At 52.3% G+C, this 18401-nt stretch overlaps 8 protein-coding genes across 8 annotated transcripts; 5 read left to right on the forward strand and 3 right to left on the reverse strand.

Moving 5' to 3' along the window:
* Positions 1-29: 29 nt before the first annotated feature.
* LMH87_003085 (uncharacterized protein) lies at positions 30-1388 on the forward strand (the record flags this gene model as incomplete). Its single annotated transcript, XM_056194648.1, has 2 exons — positions 30-617; positions 672-1388. The coding sequence occupies 2 exons, from the start codon at positions 30-32 to the stop codon at positions 1386-1388; spliced, it is 1305 nt and encodes a 434-aa protein (XP_056051565.1).
* Positions 1389-2368: 980 nt separating this feature from the next.
* On the forward strand, positions 2369-3400 carry LMH87_003086 (uncharacterized protein; the record flags this gene model as incomplete). Its single annotated transcript, XM_056194649.1, has 4 exons — positions 2369-2398; positions 2465-2597; positions 2658-3017; positions 3066-3400. 4 exons carry the CDS (start codon positions 2369-2371, stop codon positions 3398-3400), a joined length of 858 nt encoding a protein of 285 aa, XP_056051566.1.
* Positions 3401-4073: 673 nt separating this feature from the next.
* On the forward strand, positions 4074-5374 carry LMH87_003087 (uncharacterized protein; the record flags this gene model as incomplete). Its single annotated transcript, XM_056194650.1, has 4 exons — positions 4074-4122; positions 4206-4629; positions 4779-4792; positions 4938-5374. 4 exons carry the CDS (start codon positions 4074-4076, stop codon positions 5372-5374), a joined length of 924 nt encoding a protein of 307 aa, XP_056051567.1.
* A 789-nt stretch (positions 5375-6163) lies between these two features.
* LMH87_003088 (uncharacterized protein) lies at positions 6164-7437 on the forward strand (the record flags this gene model as incomplete). The annotated part of the gene is made up of 5 exons (XM_056194651.1): positions 6164-6311; positions 6365-6374; positions 6421-6766; positions 6814-7227; positions 7282-7437. 5 exons carry the CDS (start codon positions 6164-6166, stop codon positions 7435-7437), a joined length of 1074 nt encoding a protein of 357 aa, XP_056051568.1.
* A 618-nt stretch (positions 7438-8055) lies between these two features.
* Positions 8056-9078, forward strand: LMH87_003089 (uncharacterized protein; the record flags this gene model as incomplete). Its single annotated transcript, XM_056194652.1, has 1 exon — positions 8056-9078. The coding sequence occupies one exon, from the start codon at positions 8056-8058 to the stop codon at positions 9076-9078; it is 1023 nt and encodes a 340-aa protein (XP_056051569.1).
* A 235-nt stretch (positions 9079-9313) lies between these two features.
* LMH87_003090 (uncharacterized protein) lies at positions 9314-11017 on the reverse strand (the record flags this gene model as incomplete). The annotated part of the gene is made up of 1 exon (XM_056194653.1): positions 9314-11017. One exon carries the CDS (start codon positions 11015-11017, stop codon positions 9314-9316), a length of 1704 nt encoding a protein of 567 aa, XP_056051570.1.
* A 313-nt stretch (positions 11018-11330) lies between these two features.
* On the reverse strand, positions 11331-12679 carry LMH87_003091 (uncharacterized protein; the record flags this gene model as incomplete). Its single annotated transcript, XM_056194654.1, has 4 exons — positions 11331-11337; positions 11604-12200; positions 12258-12478; positions 12626-12679. The coding sequence occupies 4 exons, from the start codon at positions 12677-12679 to the stop codon at positions 11331-11333; spliced, it is 879 nt and encodes a 292-aa protein (XP_056051571.1).
* Positions 12680-14630: 1951 nt separating this feature from the next.
* On the reverse strand, positions 14631-15634 carry LMH87_003092 (uncharacterized protein; the record flags this gene model as incomplete). Its single annotated transcript, XM_056194655.1, has 2 exons — positions 14631-15226; positions 15283-15634. The coding sequence occupies 2 exons, from the start codon at positions 15632-15634 to the stop codon at positions 14631-14633; spliced, it is 948 nt and encodes a 315-aa protein (XP_056051572.1).
* Positions 15635-18401: the final 2767 nt, after the last annotated feature.

The raw sequence follows: 18401 nt of genomic DNA on the forward strand, positions 1-18401 counted from the left end.
CCCAATACTTGATTTAAAACGGACCCAACATGTCGAGAGCCGTTAACGAGCGAAATGATACGGGCGACGGCAAGCCAGAGGCACGAGTTCCAGACGGCGGCGCAAGTGCTTGGCTCACGGTACTCGGGTGTTTCTTGGCATTCTTTGCCTCTTTTGGATTTGTCACAAGCTATGGCATATTCCAATCATACTACGAGAAGACGTGGCCTGGGCGAAACTCGAGCGATATCAGCTGGATCGGTTCCCTGCAGTTATGGAGTATCACTGGCATGGCTATTCCGAGCGTACTTTTGAACGCACATATCGGGCCTCACTGGACACTGGTTCTAGGCACCTTCTTCACCGTTCTTGGTGTCATGATGGCTAGTTTGTCAACAAGATACTACCAGGTGCTGCTTTCACACGGCGTGGTTGCCAGCCTAGGAATCGGCCTGACATTCATGCCCATCATCGGACTACCAAATCAGTGGTTTAGTAAAAGGCGAGGTCTTGCTGTTGGGCTTGCTATCGGAGGCTCATCGGTGGGAGGCGTGATCTGGCCTGTGATGGTAGACCAACTGATTAACAAAGATAACATAAGTTATGCTTGGACGATGCGTGCCATTGGCTTCACACAGGTACATGGCAGACGAGGTTTATCGGTGATACTTGACTACTAACGACGTCTCCAGCTTGCCTCGATGACGGTGGCGATAGCCTGCTTACGGACCAACACACCCCGAAATACGGCCGTCAAGCTCAGTTCCTTTCCTATAGGCTCGGCTTTGCGACGTATACCTATCCTGGTTATGGCCGGTGGCCTCTTTCTACATTTTTTGGGCATATACGTGCCATACTTCTACGCTCCGCTATACGGCCAAAGCCTTGGTGCACGACCTCAAACTGCATTTCAGCTCTCTGCTGTACTCAATGCGTCGACGTTCTTTGGCCGATTCGTTATGGGTGCAATCTCAGACAAGGTTGGCCACTGTAATACGCTGATTCTCTGCGTCGCAATAAGCGCGGTGCTTACATTTGCTTGGCAAGCTGTTTCGACAGTAGCAGGAATGTTTGCTTGGGTTGTCTTCTATGGGTGGTTTAGTGGTGCAAGTGTGTCTCTGCAAAGTCCGGCTATAGTTCCGCTTGTTCCGGCTCCAAAGCTTACATTGATGGGCCCATATATTGCCATTCTCTGTCAGATATCGTCATTTGGCAGTCTTGCGGGCAATCCGATCGCGGGTGCGCTTTTGCACGAAAGCTCAAGCGCTTCTTCAACTGGAGAAACAATGTTCCAGCTGAAGAGCTTCCACACAATGATGTGGTTCACTGGAGCCGTCTTATTTGGGGCTGCAATCTTCTACCAAGCGGCTCGGCATACACACACAGCGAAGGTGTGGTCAAAAGCCTGAAGTCTGAACCACATCATGAAAAACAGCCCTGAAATATAGCTTTCGCATTTCTATACATTATATTCGAATATTCGAATGCTGGTGCGCTGCTACCACTAGTCGGTGTATAGGCTTGTGTACCAAGAAGTTGCCCGTCACAGCTGTCAAAATACTATGAAGCGGCTATCACTGTGGAAGAACCGCCACGAAAATAGTAGGATAATGTGATAGCTATATTGTGCTGTGTTGTATCGCATACCAGGTAGCCAACAGCGTAAATATTCGAACGAATGAGCCGTTTCGGGCTGAACTTAGCCGTCATGTGTTTGCTCCCTGGAATCAAGGCGGGGACTATCCGACGGAAGTTGAGTGATTGTCGGAGCCAGTGACGTAGTAGACTTTCCACTAAATATGCAGGCTTAAATAGAGTCCACTTTGCAAACTCATTATAAAATCAGCAGTCCTCGCCAATGTAATGTGTGTCAGCAACCATATCTCCATCTGTCTTGATCTTTCTGCCACTTCTCATGGAACGGTATCTACCATACATCAACTAAGCCCCAGCCATGTCTTTTCAAGTTGAAAGAAGATATGGTCGCCATATTTTGAGTCCCATTTATGCCCCTAGTCAGGAAGCAAGCAATGTTCTCCAGCCTGCGCTGTTGAAAGCTTCCACAACATCACCCTCGTGGACTGCAACAACACACACATTTTGTGGCACAGGGGCTCGAGCAGAACCAAGTTTTTGGCCATCAGGTCGCTTTAGTGAGAGCCCAGAGAATATTCCTGACAACGATGAGTTCGATACCAAGTACAAACCCGAGTCGGGCAAGGCAACTGCAACGGGAGATGGCCTTTACCGCATGTATGATTCGGACGGCTGCAGCACAGCCACTGAGACAAGTTCTGTACCACGCCCAATCATCATCGTCAAACGTTATGTTCCCACAGGAAAGGAACCGCTGAATGTCAGTGGAAGCCCCTTGGGCATAACATTACTGATGCTTCCCGGAATGGGTCTTGTGAAAGAGGTGAGTGGGAAAAGGTGAACGGATCTATGTTAGGTATAAATTGGTTAATAGTGCTTTTATCGGCAGATTTTTGAACCAATGATTGAGGTACTTCTGCAACAGCTACGCAGTAAGAAGGTTCGAGTGGAGGAGATATGGTCCATCGACATGCCTCTATGCGGCGAAACTGCCCTTGCGAACCCCGTGGGGTATGCGTACGGTGAGTGAGAACCTTGGCCGATTTCGCCAAAATTTACATTAACGAGGGGGATGGAAATAGGCAACGAAAAAGACATAACGCGCGATCTCCTTATGTTCATCACAGGATACCTTCCCGTGCAGCCGCATCAAGATCTACCCGGCAGCCTGCCATTTCGTGCTCCAGGGTTCGAGGGGAGGCAAGCTACTCGGCCGAATCTCCACGCCGTAGCTCACAGCTTGGGTGCGCAAGCTGCTATGCTTTTTGCGGCCCATGCACCAGACATCTTTTCCAGCTTGTCGGTGATGGACCCAGCTATGATTCCCGGAGGCAAAATTGTGGAAGCTTTCGCCAAAGTACCAAAAGAGCTATTTTGTATGCAACTAAAAGAACAGCATTCTAGCCGCGAGGATCTTGCTACTGCATTAAAGGCGAACAAGCGTACGTGTGGATGGGACACGCGTGTATCGGCAATTTTCGCAGAAAAAGGCGTTGTAGATGCTGGCGATGGCAGCATCAGGCTCATAGCACAGCCACGGCTGGAGTGGGCACTGTATTATGACAAAGAGACGCCAACACACTGCTACGACAGACTCAAAGATATCACCACGCCATTCAACGCCATTATGCCAACTAAACCATTTGCGGTCCCGCCAAAGATGTTCGAGGCAGATGTTGCCGCCATGAAGCAGGACACACGAATTACCTGGCTACCGAAAACAACTCATCAGATGCCGTTCGAACGAGTGGACCAGTGTGCGAAACTTATCGCGGAATGGCTCCATGATCGTGGCAATGCTAAGAGCGAGAAGGCTCGCCTGTAAAGCTCATCGAAGACCTATTGGAGACCATGTTCCCGGTGCACCACAGTTCGCCGGCCCAGCGGCCAGCTCCTCGTTAGCGTATGAGCTTTAGCCAGGACAAGTTATCTCTTAATTACAGGAATAATACTCCATCATATTTCTTGAGGAGCTGCCCGTGAGATGGATCTCGCAATCGCGCGTGACTGCTAATCTTAGTTTGCAGATTGGGAATTTTTAAAAATCAAGCAGGCGATTATTTACAGTTCGAGAATCACAGAATATTTTAGGGCCGGTTTAATCCCTCTCGTTGTTTCACTGTACGGTCATTCGATCAGCAAATGCCGTGAGTAGATTGTTTTCTGGCCCCTTAGTATTGGATCTGATTTAAACCAGACTATACAAAGTACTATAGCGATCTCCTCTTGTCTTTTTTCTTTTCTTTTCAAATAATGGCAGCATGTGAGTATCGCGGCCAAGATCAACAATGCTGGAGAAGAACAATGTTTAAACAGTACTGCTACGTCGACTCGCCTCACTAGCCCGTCAGCCTAGGCACTACTTAGCGGAGCGCTAGGTTGACTGACCTTGCGCTCCTTCTGCAAACACCAACCAGCTTGATTCAACACTCCTTGCATCTTTGTCGAAGCACTCGCTAAATATGTTGTCGCCTAATAAAGAGCTCGTACCTGGGCCAATGAGTCTCTTTGACAAGATTTCACTATCGTGGCTCGTCCCTCTGACTAGTATGAGCAGCGGCCACATCGCCGGTTTCACTCGTTGCCGGCGCGTCAACAAGTCTTTACTAACGATACCAAATTGATAATAGTCGTCCGTGCCTTCTTTGGTTTCGGATCACGCATGGCCGACTCTTCTTCTCTGCACTGGCGCCAGAAGCTTTCCATCTCGCTCCTTCAGGCCTTTCGCCGCACGCTGAACCCACGACACACATCTTCGCATTCCAGACAGCGACTCACAGGCGCTGCCGTCAAGGACTACTGCTGCAGCCGTGGACTTGAATATGCTGCCGTCACCGTGTCATTGCCAGAGTACAATTCCGCTCATGAGGTCACCAGACAGGTTCCGTGCCCGACACTGCATATTGTCACTCCTGCGAGTGCTCCCGCCAACGGACCGGCGCTTCTCTACGCCCACGGAGGAGGCTATCTCAATCCGTTGCAAGCACCAGGCCATATGCCATTCGCATTGCAGTGTGCTGCTTCATGCGGCGCAAGCCGTATCATTTTTGTCGAGTACGCGCTAAGCTCGGATCACTGCTATCCCGCGCAATTGATACAGATGGTGGCAACAGTCAAACACCTATTTCGTCACGGTGTTGCTGCGGACGATGCGGAACGCGGCCTGCACCCCGGAAATTTGATTCTCGCGGGCGACAGCGCAGGAGGACATCTTATTGTGAGCTTGCTTGCGCACGCGGTGCGGCCATCGCCCTATGCACCGCCATTGCCGGAGTTGAGCGGCGAGAAGGGAAAACAGCTCCGCGCCGTAGCGCTATTCTCGCCCTGGGTAGCAATGAAATCCACTGATGCCTCATTCACAGCGAATCACGAAAGTGACTATCTTTCCGCCCAGCAAGTGGAGATATTTATTCAGTTATTCGAGCCGTCGCTCACAGAAGTTTGGGCGTCACCCATCGAGGCCGACGACGCAACTGATGTGTGGAAGACCGCTTTCCCTCCCGCATTAGCTATGGCAGCCTCAGGCGCACCAACGCGCTCCGTGGCGAAGAGGACCCTAGTAACGTCAGGTGCAGGAGAGACGCTATTTGACTCATGCGTGAAATTCGCAGCAGAGCTTCTACATGCAGACATGGTGGTTCTAGACTCTGATGACAAGGTTGCGCTCGCGGCCGGCAAGGACCTAGTCTTGACAATTGCGCCTGATGAGGCTCATGTCCAGCCTGTGCTAGATTCTGCGCTCAGATACCCATACGGGTGGTCAATGAAGGCTATCAACCAGTTCTTAAAATCTGTGTAAGGACTTTTTAGGTAATGCAGACCTAGTTCATAGTCACAAGACTTAAATAAAGCAACAAATATAGCTATAAATAGTGGTTATTACCAGGAGCATACAGGTAGCGGTGCCATGCTGCTCGCAGCTGCATGCTCCAGTTTGGCGGCAATTGCGCAACGGCTACACGGCAACTGACAAGCATATCTGTGCGGAAATGGGCCCCTTTCCAAATTCCGTCTTGTCTCTGGGAGCGATTCCGTGGTCAGGGTTTTCACTTCACATCCTTTACTCGGGTTTCCTGAAAGCTCAGGGACACATCTTGGCAAGTGGAAGTTTGTTCCAACCACCTGACCACGGCTGCACGGGAACTGCGGTGGGTCGATCAGTCCATCGATAGTATCCACAATGAGGAAGAAGGGCCCTGATACGCTGTTCCTCAACAGTATACCTTCGTGGCATGATTTCACACATCTTGCCGCCGAGTTCCGTGTGGGCCAAACGCTGGTATCTAGTAGACACCGAGCATTATTGTTAACTTGCTCGTCGGATGCCGCCAGCTTCCAGTAGTGATTGGAACTCGGTTTCCCGACTTTCCGTGATGCCGAGATGCTCCGACAGCGTGTGCAACTGACGATGTGATTTGTTGCTGAGTCGCACCTCGTCCGGCTAAGTATGGCTGTACCACCCATGGCTCGTCTGCAGTATATAAAGATCGCAGTCTGAACGTTCATCACAGCTCTCCACACATTCAGCTCACAACCTCTTCTCGGTTCCATATCCCAATCTCAATTTCAGTCTCAATCAGCAGCTACAATGTCTGCAGTGACTCGACAGTACAAGGCGGCCGCCGTCCAGGCTGAACCTGGCTGGTTTAACCTCGAAAAGTCCGTTCAGAAGACTGTTGGTCTAATCGAGGAGGCTGGGGAGAAGGACTGCAAGCTCATTGCCTTCCCTGAGCTATGTGAGCATGAAGCAGATGAAAAGAATAAAATAAAAATCTAACAAACTTGCTAGGGATTCCAGGGTAACCATGTCATTTCCATTAGAGTCCTCAGAACTAACATACGCAGATATCCTTACTTCCAGTGGCGGGTTAACTATCAGGACTCCCTGCCACTTCTCAAGGAATATCATCAAAACAGCTTGCGACCTGATTCCACGGAGATGCAGCGTATCCGGGCCGCTGCGAAAGCTGCCCAGATTTTCGTATCGCTGGGCTACTCGGAGCTCGACGGCCATACTTTGTATACTACGCAGATCATCATTGACCCGACGGGCGCCGTCATCAACCATCGTCGCAAAATCAAGCCGACACACGTAGAGAAGCTTGTCTTCGGGGAAGGCACCGGCGATTCGCTGAACACCGTGGTTGACACGGAGATTGGCAGGCTGGGCCATCTGAACTGCTGGGAAAACGTAGGTGACGACCATTTTTGGTCAAGAAAGCTGACTGACCTGGACAGATGAACCCATTCCTGAAGGCTCTCGGCTGCGCCCAGCATGAAGAGATTCATGTTGCAGCATGGCCAGCCTACCCCCCGGCCTCATCCCTCAAGTACCCCGACCCTTATACCAACATCTCAGAGATGCAGTCAGAGTTCGTGACACCCGCCTACGCCTATGAGACAGGCACATGGACATTGGCGCCGACGCAAGTCGTCACTCGCGAGGGCGCACGACTCAACCTCCCGAAACGTCTGCAGGACGACGAAAAGGCTGTCGATGCTGAATTTGAAGTCATCGGCAACGGCTTCACTCGGATCTATCGACCTGACGGATTCCGTGCTGTGGAAGACCCACCCAAGACCTTTGAGGGCCTCGTTGTGGCTGATGTCGACCTTGACGAAAACCTGCTTACAAAGCGTCTTGCTGATTTCGTACGCCATACCACTTGAAAAAATGGCAGATATAGACTAACATGTATTCAACAGGGGGGACACTATATGCGCCCAGATCTAATCCGATTGCTCGTTGACAAATCACCCAAGACTCTTATTGTCGATGCTAATACAACCGAACCGAAGGAGTACACTAGCACTTTGGAGAGGCTGGGTCTTGGTAAACCACTCCCTGCAAACGAGGAGTAATTTTTTTTGGCGCCAATTACTTAGTCAGACAATCTCAACTCGATGCTTTATTAGCACGCCTACCTAAGTGGCTAACTTTCTTGATATTAGCAGCTGCACATGCTATAGTTTCTATGTCCGTCTCTCCATCTCTGCCAGCTCCAGTGACGCCGTTTCGGGTTTATCTGCCCCGCACTAAAAGATCACCATCGGCTTTGGCAATCCGCATGCTTGTGCATCTCCGAAAGCAAGCTGCGCAACTGCGTTACCCACCTACTCATCGAGTCAACACACTTTTCTTTTTCGCGTTCTTAGGCCTTTCGGCCCGAGCGGAGCAACTGGCACGGGGTTATCTCCCAGTCTCAATCTCAACACGACATGTTGATGTCATTGGCGAGACGGTCTCCCCCGCTACTGGTGCTACCAGCCGACACACTCAGTGCCACTACTGTTAATGATTCATTTTGGCCGCTGATTATCAATTTACTGGCTAGCTTTTCTATATAAACCTCGTCGCTTCCGATTACCTTGATGCTTCGCTCCTAGCCATCTGCCACCTCAAGCTTCTCCCTTCCATCCGCAAACTCGACCGATCTCGATTCAACCATACAAGGCCAGTCCAGCACACCATCCCCAACCATGGCTTCTCTCCCTTCCACCTACAAGGCTGTTGTCATCGAAAAGGCCAACGCGCCATTCAAAATTGTCGAGAGACCCCTCAAAGCGCCCGCGGCAGGCGAAGTGCTCGTCAAGGTGCTGGCATGTGGAGTGTGCTTTAGTGATGTCGCCATTGCCAGCGGCGAGATGGGCGACGTCTTCCCTCGCGTCCCCGGCCACGAGATTGTCGGTGACGTCATCCAGGTCGGCGACGGCGTCAAGAACCTGAAGGTCGGCGAGCGCGTCGGCGGACCCTGGCACGGTGGCCACGACGGCATATGTCGCGCCTGCCAGCGTGCCCAGTTTCAGATGTGCGACAATGAGCTCGTCAACGGCTACTCCAAAGACGGCGGCTTCGCCGAATACGTCCTGCTCCGCGCCGAGGCTACCGCCCGCGTCCCTAAGGAAATGGACCCCGCCGAGGTCGCCCCCCTCCTCTGCGCCGGCGTTACCGTGTTCAACGGCATCCGCAAGATGCGCGTCGAGCAGGGGGCTTTGGTCGCCGTCCAGGGCCTCGGTGGTCTCGGCCACTTGGCTGTCCAGTACGCTTCCAAGATGGGCTACGAGGTTGCTGTCCTATCCTCTGGTGACGACAAGGCAGATTTTGCCAAACAACTTGGTGCTCACCACTACATCAACTCCAAGAACAAGGATGCTGCAGAAGAGCTCAAGAAGCTCGGCGGCGCCTCCATTATTGTCCAGACAGCTCCCAATCCAAAGATTGTTGGTCCTCTCGTCGCCGCTCTTGCCCCCGAAGGCAAGTTGCTGAGTCTCGCACCAGTCGGCCCTGTCGAGTTCGACACCGTTTCTCTGGTCCTCAAGGGTGCCAGCGTCCAGGGGTGGCCCAGCGGTCACGCCCTCGACTCTGAGGAGGCCATCCGCTTCGCTAGCAATCACGGTGTCAAGTGCATGGTTGAAAAATACCCCTTTGCCGATGTCCAGAAGGCTGTTGACAGCCTTGTCGCAGGCAAGCCCCGGTTCCGTAACGTCCTCGTTATGCAGTAAGCGACCAAATAGCACGAGGCGTATTGCGTCGACAGATTGGTGTGAAAAAAGAATACGATGCATACGAATGGTGTCGGTGGAGTTTGTGCAAGACGGTCAGGTCAGATGAGCTACATGCTGGCAAGCATATTATACGATGTAGCCGGAAATGATGTCGTGATTATAACTAAAATTGGATAAAGAACGCAAATCGCTAAATACAGAAAGAAAAACGCTGCAAGTGGCTATCCGTATGTTACATCAGAAGTCTTGCTTCATCGCAAGGCGCCTGTTCGAAATAAACAATAACACGTCCATCCTTGTCCAGCTCCGCCCCACGGTCCGAGATGTGCGTGTATGTGCGTGTATGTGCAACCTCTTGTCGACTAACACGAGCGTCATCTCGCGGAATCCACAGTGACGGTTTGGGCATCCACATGTCTGGCGGCGTGTAGTTGCAGTACTTGTGGTTTTCCGCATACACCATGTTGGGCAGGCTGTCGGCGGGAATCAGTTTCCGTAGAGCGATAAAATCCTCGTACTCTTCGGGGTGCAGGAAGCGTTGAAAGAAGCTTGGTTTATCAGCATTCTCCGGGCCAATGTTGATGCCAATCTTGCCCAGCCAATGCTTGAAGAACGGCGACTCAAACTCATCCCTAATCTTTTTCTTTGTGCTCCCTTTGAACCACTCCATTGCTGTCGAGCGAACACTGCTTGCCCCCTCCATTGCTCTTGTACCTGTCACCACATGTTCTTCCCCTCCCTCCTCCTCCTCCTCCTCCTCTTCCTCACTTTCGATCGTTGCTTCGCCGAATGTTTGTGTCTCATCGTAGTAGCTGTTTGCGGCACCGGTAGGAGCTTCTGATGCTTCTTCGGCCGCCGCGACAGCAGCATCGGCTTTTTGCTTCTCTTCAATCTGAATGTCTTCTTCAATCTTCATGGTCTGAGGCAGACTGACTAAAAGAGGCGCAATAGCATCGCTGATGGACATGTGAACAAGCATTGTAAATAGCAAGAATATGAGCATCAAAACGACCGGCGGGAAGGAGCTGTTGAGGGCAAACAATCCAATCATGCAGATTTCGGCCAAGTACAGTCCGACGATGAGATGCAGCAGGGCTTGTGGGTAGAAAAGGCCCTTGCTGTCATGAGTAGAATCCATGATGTAAATGAGCTTGTACTTCCAGACAATCTGGATAAACCACAGTCCGAATGCGGCGAATATTAGCACCAGGGGCGAGATGCATGAGTAGCTGAGGGCAATCACACCCATATTAGAGTACACGGGGAAAATGCCACCCCAACCCGGGGTCGTTAGTTCTCTCCAGGCCTTGTATCTGCTGCGCGGGTTGTCTGTGATCTTGGCCAGCACGACGTGACGGAGAAACGGCCAAATCTGTAGAACATCTTTGCAACCGCTGAGGACGCACTGGATCAGGATATAGGACAGATAGAAATCAGAGGCTGACGGTAGGCTTTTTGCTAAAAGATCCTTCGCTCCAAGAGGATTCTTGACGATTTCTGTAATGGCGCCTGAAGCAGCAGACGTCAGCGTCGTGATCAAAAAGACTTGAACGACTTGAAAGGCGAAATAGGCGTTTTGTGTAAAGAGCTCGACTTGGTGCATCGATGGGAGGCCAGACGCGCGTCCGCAAACCCGAAGCATAAAAGGCACAGCTGCCATCAGCAACGAGAGAGCCAAGGCAGGCAAAAAGCCCTGGATGAAGCCGGTAATGAGTTTCGGAAGCAGTTTAATCCATTTGAGGAATGGCACGAGCCGAACCAACGAGTCGACGTTGGACACCAACCCAACAAATGCCGCCGGAATCGACCAGAACACAATCGCGGCGAGCACAAGCGCCATAATACCCGTGCGTCGCATGATGAGCTCCCACCACTTCATACGCAAAGAATTCCAGATAACCTCGTCGGGTCGAATGCCAAGCAGCCTAACAGACATTTGCAGCGGGCGGTGGTGGGCAAGAACTTGCTGTGCAGCTTGTGCGCTTTCCTGTGAATCAAATTCGATGAAGGCGGAAGATACCGCACCTGCTTCGCCTCTTCGCACGACTCGGCGCGTCTTGAAGATGAGTAGATTGAGTTCACGAAGTCGGTTTCGGGTCCAGCGAATGGTGTCGACGCGGCGCAGAAAGTTGCCAATAGGGCGGTGATGGGGCCGTTTCTTGGTCGGAATCCAGAGAGACGCCACTGAGCCGCGCAGATCGGGCAGCGTATCGTGCAAGCCATAAGGATGCACGTAGTCGAGCTCCTCCTCAGTTGCTACATGGTCTTCTTTTTTCTCAGTGTCGTCGACCTTGGTCTCGTCGGAGTGTCGGTGCTGCAAGTTTTCAATTGAGTCGCTGGAGAGCAGTGCTGGTCCTGGGAGATCAACCTCTAGCTTTTCGCTCGAGAATCTGGTAAGTTTTGGAGATGGCGCGGCAAGCTCTCTCTCGGAGCTCGCCGATTCAATGTCCATCACTTGCTGTTCTTCGATGCGTTCTGGTGGCGGCTGGTTCATCGGGTGGTCCGGGTGCTTCTTCAAGTACCGGTTGCGTGCATGGTTCGTCATTTTAATCAGCTTCACCTCGGCATCCTCTAGTCGCTTGGCTGTCTGTTCCCGCTCCTTTACAAGTTTAGCAAGAACTTTGCTGCTTCGAGGAAGGTATATTCTTTTGGCCGAGTCCCCATAAAGCTTTCGCAGCCGCGCTTCGTCCTGGTATTTATCAGGCAAGCCCGTAACGAGCATGGTTCTCGATGAGATGCGCTGGGCGTAGTGAGGCGACGACAGATACGCTTGACGGAGGTTGACGTAGTAGATGCATTCTCGGACGATGGTAAACAGAACAAACCCGAAGAACGCCCAGGCGACGAATAGATGCGCATACAGCTTGTTGGGGTCCTTGACATTGCCAATCGTTAGCATGGCAAGCTGGATATTGCCATTGCCGCCAGTCGCATTGATCGGAAATAAAATCGGGTAAGCGAGCAAACATCCGACAAAGCAAATATTCCGTAGTACTTTGAGATAGCGGATGAAGAAGAAGCCGTCGATGGTGGCATTGTTTAAAATATATGTATCAGGAATTTTAAAAAACGGTACCACCCAGTTGAAGATGCCATTGGGTAGCTCTGGACTCGGCTCCCTGTCAAACGTTAGCTCAACACTTCACTCGGCAGAGACGTCCAGCGAGGGCACATACAGTGGTCTTCGGATAGCGCGAATGGTTCTCGGTGCATACACGCGCTTCAGTCGAGGGCGCAGGAATAGGAACAAGATCGAGGTTACTCCGAGAATGATGCCAATAGGGATGAATGTACCGCCGAGCTTGGGCAGCGAGGGGCTTTTGTTGTTCGCCGTCGCGCTGAGGGTGCCCTGGCCGTTTGAGTCGTTGCGGGTAGAGTTGATGCGAGGGTCACTGTTCTGCAAGCGCGCGTCATGTCAGCAACTATACTCCTCAGGTCGCTGCAAATAGCCGAAGACGCTTGCCGACTGCTCATTAAATAGCCAGCGCAAATGCACTCGGTTTACCAACGGGTGGAGGAAGTTGGATGGCGGGCGTGCACATACCTGGTTGAGGTCGAGCCGGGCGACAAGCCACGGCCAGTTCTCGGGGTCATCCATTTAGGCGAACAGCGACGAGGACAAGTTCTGATGGCCTGCCGCGCTGTCGCTGCACATTGTCGGGTCTCGTCTGTAGCAGTGGCCGCTCGTTACGGCTCAGGATTAATAGGTACACACAAACTTCTGCGAGTTCTGGGAGGAGGCAGGGAAGCGGCGACAGGTCGAGCGGCCAAGATGTGCGGGCGACCGACTCTTGAGTGAAAGGAAGCCAGCCGAGATTGAAATCTGCCCAGTCGTGGTAGTGGAGCGTGGCCCTCTTGTCCTAGACACCCTGCATGAAAGGCGGGTCGGCCGTGTACGGTGAACGGATGAAGTTACCCTCCCGGCAGTCCAAAATGCATTACTGTCCCAGCGCAGCAAGAGAAACAGAAGTCTCTATTTAAAGAAAGAAAAAGGAAAGAAAAGAAACCAGAGGATGAAAAGAGAGCGCACGGAGGGGGCTGCTGTGGAAAATGGGGAATGTGGCTCAACGTGGACACGCTGGGCTGGAGCTGGAGGCCATGCGCCGCCACCAATCGGCACGTCTGATTAGAGGAGAGGGGGAGGAATAGGTACTACGGATACCAGTATCCAGATAACGCTACCCGACTGTACGGGGCGCAAGATCAGCGACGAGGATCATGCTCATTTTATGACCCGGACAAATCCGTCACCGGTACGGACTACAGCGACGTCTTGCATGTATCCGTACACACGACTCGCGCGTGCAAGATGGTGGAAGCAATCAACGCCAAAAGAAAAATGCCTTTCGGGTTCGCAAACGTTCAACCAGGAGGGCACAGACGGGCGACCGTTGCATCTGCATGGCATCTTACTCGCGGCAGCACTAATGTATGTGCTAGCTACTCCGGAGTCAGTCGTCGCCTGTCATAACCCGATGCTTGGTAAACTTTCTTTTTTTTCTCCTCTCTCTTCTTGCTGATATATCCACCAGTTGCAGCAGGCCACAACCCACCTCGAATCTCTCCAAGTGGGTTGGTCCAGGGCAATTAAGATTGCGTCCTGTCGCCAAACGGCTTCTTGTGCTCCTGAGTGGGCGCAAGCTCCTGTGCCAGAAGAGCCACCGAGGGGCTTGCCAACTTACCATATGACAGGTCAAAACCACCATTCAATAAGGCCAGTCACGCACTGGACCTTTCACGGTTATAGCGGCACAGCCCTCTTCCAACACAAAATCATAAAGTGAAGGCCATTCTCCATCGTTCAACCGTCTCGGGGACTTGATTTTTTGCAGAATTGTCGCACAAATTCCTAATTGTGTGCCCCGTGGTTTCAGAAGGCTAGCCTTGCTTGAATCTTCAACCGCGCGGCCCCTAGAGAATCAGAGATGCACGTAGCGCTGGGGCCAGGGCGTCTGGCCGGACCAACTTGTCCCGCCCTCGCCATACTGTCTGTACTGTTACATGACCAGTCCAGCACTGGCCGCTGGTGGATGAGCAGATCCGTCACCTCGACCATGCTACTGGTCGCGCAATTTCGAGGCGTAAACTCTGTTTTATGGGCTCCCGGACCAGGAACCCAGAACCCAGCCGGCGCATACTGGCCGTTCAGGAACCCGACGGCCTGAGCTGTTTGGCGGCTTCCACAGCTTAAAAGGGGGTTTGAGGGGGGAAGAGGTCCCAGTTCATTACGTATCCCTGCCTGGCACAGACTACCGGTATCCATGCAAATCGGAGCGGGTACAGGGGGATCGAGTTACACTGGCGCAAGGACGCAAATGTTTCCAGACATTGGGCAGATGGGATGAATGGATATGCCGTTGCTGGCGCTTCGCAAAAAAATTGCCAGTGCGGGTGTTCGCTTTTTACAATGCATGTTTCAGGGCGCGTGCATTATTTTCCGCTCAAGTCAACGACGCTCGGGCAAGCCCTGCGCCTTCGCAGAACTGTCGCAAGATGTTCTTCTGTTTCTCCAGATGGGTTTATTGCCACAATCAATCTCTCTAAGAAATCTATTTGATGTCCGGCAACGAGTTCTCGTACTCTACTAGCTCGCGCAAAGGCGCACCAGCGTCGCCATCAAATTTGGCCACGTCGATGGAACCCAGAGGCCGACGACTGCGGCCCGCGCCATATCCGTAGTACTTTTCCAGTGCGGCTTTGAGACCCGCGACACCGAGCTGCACGAGTGCCCAGTCTGCCCGACTGAAGCGCGTCTGCAACTCCTGGGCCTCCTTGAGTTTGCCCTCATCGTAGAGATCCAGCATGACGTTGTGCAACTTCGGCACTAGGTTGGCTGTGGCGGCAATGACGCCGTGCGAGCCGCCAACGAGCCCGTGAAGCATGAAGTCTGTCTTGCCCGCAAAGGCAGCAAACTCCCGATTGATGCGCGGGTCATGAGCCACACGCTGTAGCTTGCCCATGTTGCCGCACGTCAACTTACATCCGACCACATTCTTGTTGCTTGCTGCAAGGTTGATAATAGTGTCTGAGTCGAGGTCGATGCCGCCTGTGACGCCGGGGAAGTTGTAGAGAAGGATTGGGATGGGGGAGGCAGCGGCCACATCGTCAAAATACTTGTAGATGACCGGCTTTTGCATGGCAGGAACTACATCAGTCTCGATGTTAGCAACTCAAACTATCGTATATCGGCTGGCCACATACGCCAGTAGCTCGGGCTGAGAACGAGCGCGTAGTCGGCGCCAGCCTCGTGAGCCTCCTTGCACAGCTGAATAGATTCACGCGTTGACTGCGCGCCGCCGCCTGCGATGATGGTTGCGCCAGGCTTGCCATGCTCGTTGAGGACGGAGCGAGCAATCTTCAAGACCTCGATGCGCTCCTCGTGCGACATATGCATGGCCTCGCCGTTGGAGCCTTGGATGACCAAGCCGTCGACGCCAGCCTTGGCGACTCGGGTTATATGCGCGCGCATAGCGTCAAAATTGAGCGTCTCATCCTCGTGGAAGAAGGCGACGCAGGGCACGTAGATGCCGCGCGGCGGGCAGTGAGGAGCCATTGCTCAGCGGATCTATGCAGGCTGTTTTGTTGATCTCTCGTGTAGAATTAAAGATAATCGCGGGCGTGTGGTTTATAACTAGGCGTAAGATTTCGGTCGGAATTTCTGTTGTGCAACTGCCCCGCGATTAGAGTATCTCTGACATCCCAAAATACCGGAGGCAGCCATTCACGTCGCGCGAGCTGGCGGGGTGGCGTCGTGCCGGAACGGCGTTCGGAGGACCCTCCCGACAGCCATCCGGCCGCCGATGACGGAGAGCGACACAGGTACCCCTGCCGGGTCTATTACTGATAGCAATAGTCTTGCTATCGATCCCTTCAGTGCTAACAGACCCTTGAGAACTCTCTTTGAGACCATACGCATCCAGCTTCTTCGCCATCGCTGTTTCTTGCCTACCCTATACCATATCTGCAAAAAGAAAAATGTTGAAATAACCACGAATTAATGTACGACTCACCCGCCAATACAACTCGGCAAACTGTGATGAACTGTTTTCGAACCCTCGGAATGATTGCCTCATACCTTTTACTACCATTCGCGCTGTATGTCGCTGGTAGCATTAGTAGGCGAGAAGCGAGTCTTTTTCTTGCCTAGTGTTGAAAAGCATTCATGCAAGAATATCGCGGAAGAATTGCACAAAGCTCAGCACTTTGCCTACGGAAAAGCACCCATAATATGACTTTGGTCGCCAGACTATCGCTTCCTCGTAGTTTATGCGAGTAGAGCGAACTTTGTTTTAACAGTTGCGAGTACTCAGTTGTCAGAACCACGAGGTTCTCGCCTCGCGATGTTACATTGCAGTCTCTCGAAAACAAAAATGGCGCGGGAAGAACTAAAACTTCGAACACCTGCAGAAACATCGGTTCAATACATTGCTCACAGCCTCTTGCCAATACTAAGCCAGAATTTCCGTGGCCGAGGCCGTTAGCTGCCTTGCCCGACTAACTAATAGGCATTGGCTAGCCACAGACGCGAGCTAAAATTAAATATGCGACGCCGTAAACATGAATTCCGGGATAGCAATTGAACAAACTTGATCGGACACTGCCGGCGCAGGCCCCATCCCGGCCTGTAGACAACGATGTTTTGGTGTCTTATGCAGCTAATAAATCTGGCTTGTTCGCCGCGGGTCTTACTCGTCTCGGCCAAATTCCTGGAACGCAAGGGCATATGGCGGGGACACAAACTCATCTACGGCATCTAGTTTTATTGGAAAAAAGTGGCTTTTACTCTGCCTGCCGGTTAAGAGACCCAGGCACTCACAGTAGGTGGGAAACAGGGCGTGGCTTTGAAAACTCTCGGTATCAGTACCAAAGAGGAACACAAAAACTGGGATGGCCGGTACTTTGGTAGGCTATTGCCGGTCGCCGGTGTCTAACTACCTTATTAATGCCCCGAGAGGGCGGTGGCGGCGGCGCCGCCATGGGGGACACATGGCGTCCATGCCAGTCGGGGCTGCATTTGACAGCGGCCCCGTAGTGTCCAATATCAGCTTAGTTCGCCCTATGGCATGTTTCTTTACAGTTCAAGATGGTGGAAATTTAGATCTCTGTGGCAGTGCGAAGCCTACACTTATGTACTCTACAAGGATGTTAACAAATGAGAAGACGTATCCAAGAAGGTACCTAGGCTATGCAGCGATATACACCTAAGTCAAAGTAGCAGACAATTCCACAAATACAGCACACTACCTCGCTACAGGGATTATTTGCACTAGAAAGCCGTACTTTCTGGTACATCTGAAGAGTGGACAGAGTGACCTAGGTGTAGGCTTCGCACTGCCAAAGGGATGAGGAGGCGTTTTTTACCATGTGTCTGGTGCAGGCAGGAAAATCCTGGAGGCAAAATACGGAGCAAATTGCAGCTCCACAGGCTACCCAAATTGCCCCAGGAACTTTTGAACGTTTCGCCAAGTCGAGAATGGAGAAAGCAGCCGTGAGCCAAACGTAGTTGGCGTACCTAGTTACCAAGTTACCCAGTAGTTTCTTCTCCAATAATAAAAGTGCGGCGAATTAGAGCTCGAACTTCAAAAGTTCTGTGCGACCGGCGCACGCTAGCCCCTTCTCGCATACTGAGTGCGCTGGACCGCGGATGCATCTTCTGTCGCTGCAAATGAGGGAACTTTCTCAGTAGGCTGTATATGGAGTACCAGCCAGCCAGCCAGCCCGCGAACTCGTTCTTAGTTGCTGGACAACTGGAGTCTTCGACACCCATATTCTGGGGTAAGATCAATTGGCCCCTCAGGCTTGCCGAGAGGCGCATGCGGCGGTCCTCCATGCACGTGCTGAGTATTCCCGGAACTAGACCTGGCTTTAGTGCGGCATGATTCCGTGGCCAATCACCAATATCAGCGAGCCCCGTTCGTCTGCATTGTCCTTGTGGCAGTGGAGAAGGCACTGGGTAGCATTGCCGTGTGCCAAGAGAGACAAAGGTTCCTGAGACTGGTGCGGAGGGCAGAAAAGTTGCACCGTAAGAGGATGTATAGACGTTGTTAGACTAATTTTCGGTGAGGCTCTGAAGGAGGTCTTGACTCACTAAGTACCAGGGAGCGCTCTCGCCCCCCCCCCCCCCCCCCCCCCGGCCACCCCTCTCATACCAGAAGCAAAGTAGGCCTTTCTCGTACATCAGACTGTATTTACTGTCGTAGCTACTTAGATCAAGTCCACTGGACCGGAACTCCCTGCTGGACCGCTTGCAAAAGTACCACCACTTGGCCCGCAACTACGGTTCAAGCTTATTTATTCACTCCCCCACGTCCCCGTGGAGG

This window comes from Akanthomyces muscarius, chromosome 3 (genome assembly GCF_028009165.1).
Source record: "Akanthomyces muscarius strain Ve6 chromosome 3, whole genome shotgun sequence".
Lineage (NCBI taxonomy): Eukaryota > Fungi > Ascomycota > Sordariomycetes > Hypocreales > Cordycipitaceae > Akanthomyces > Akanthomyces muscarius.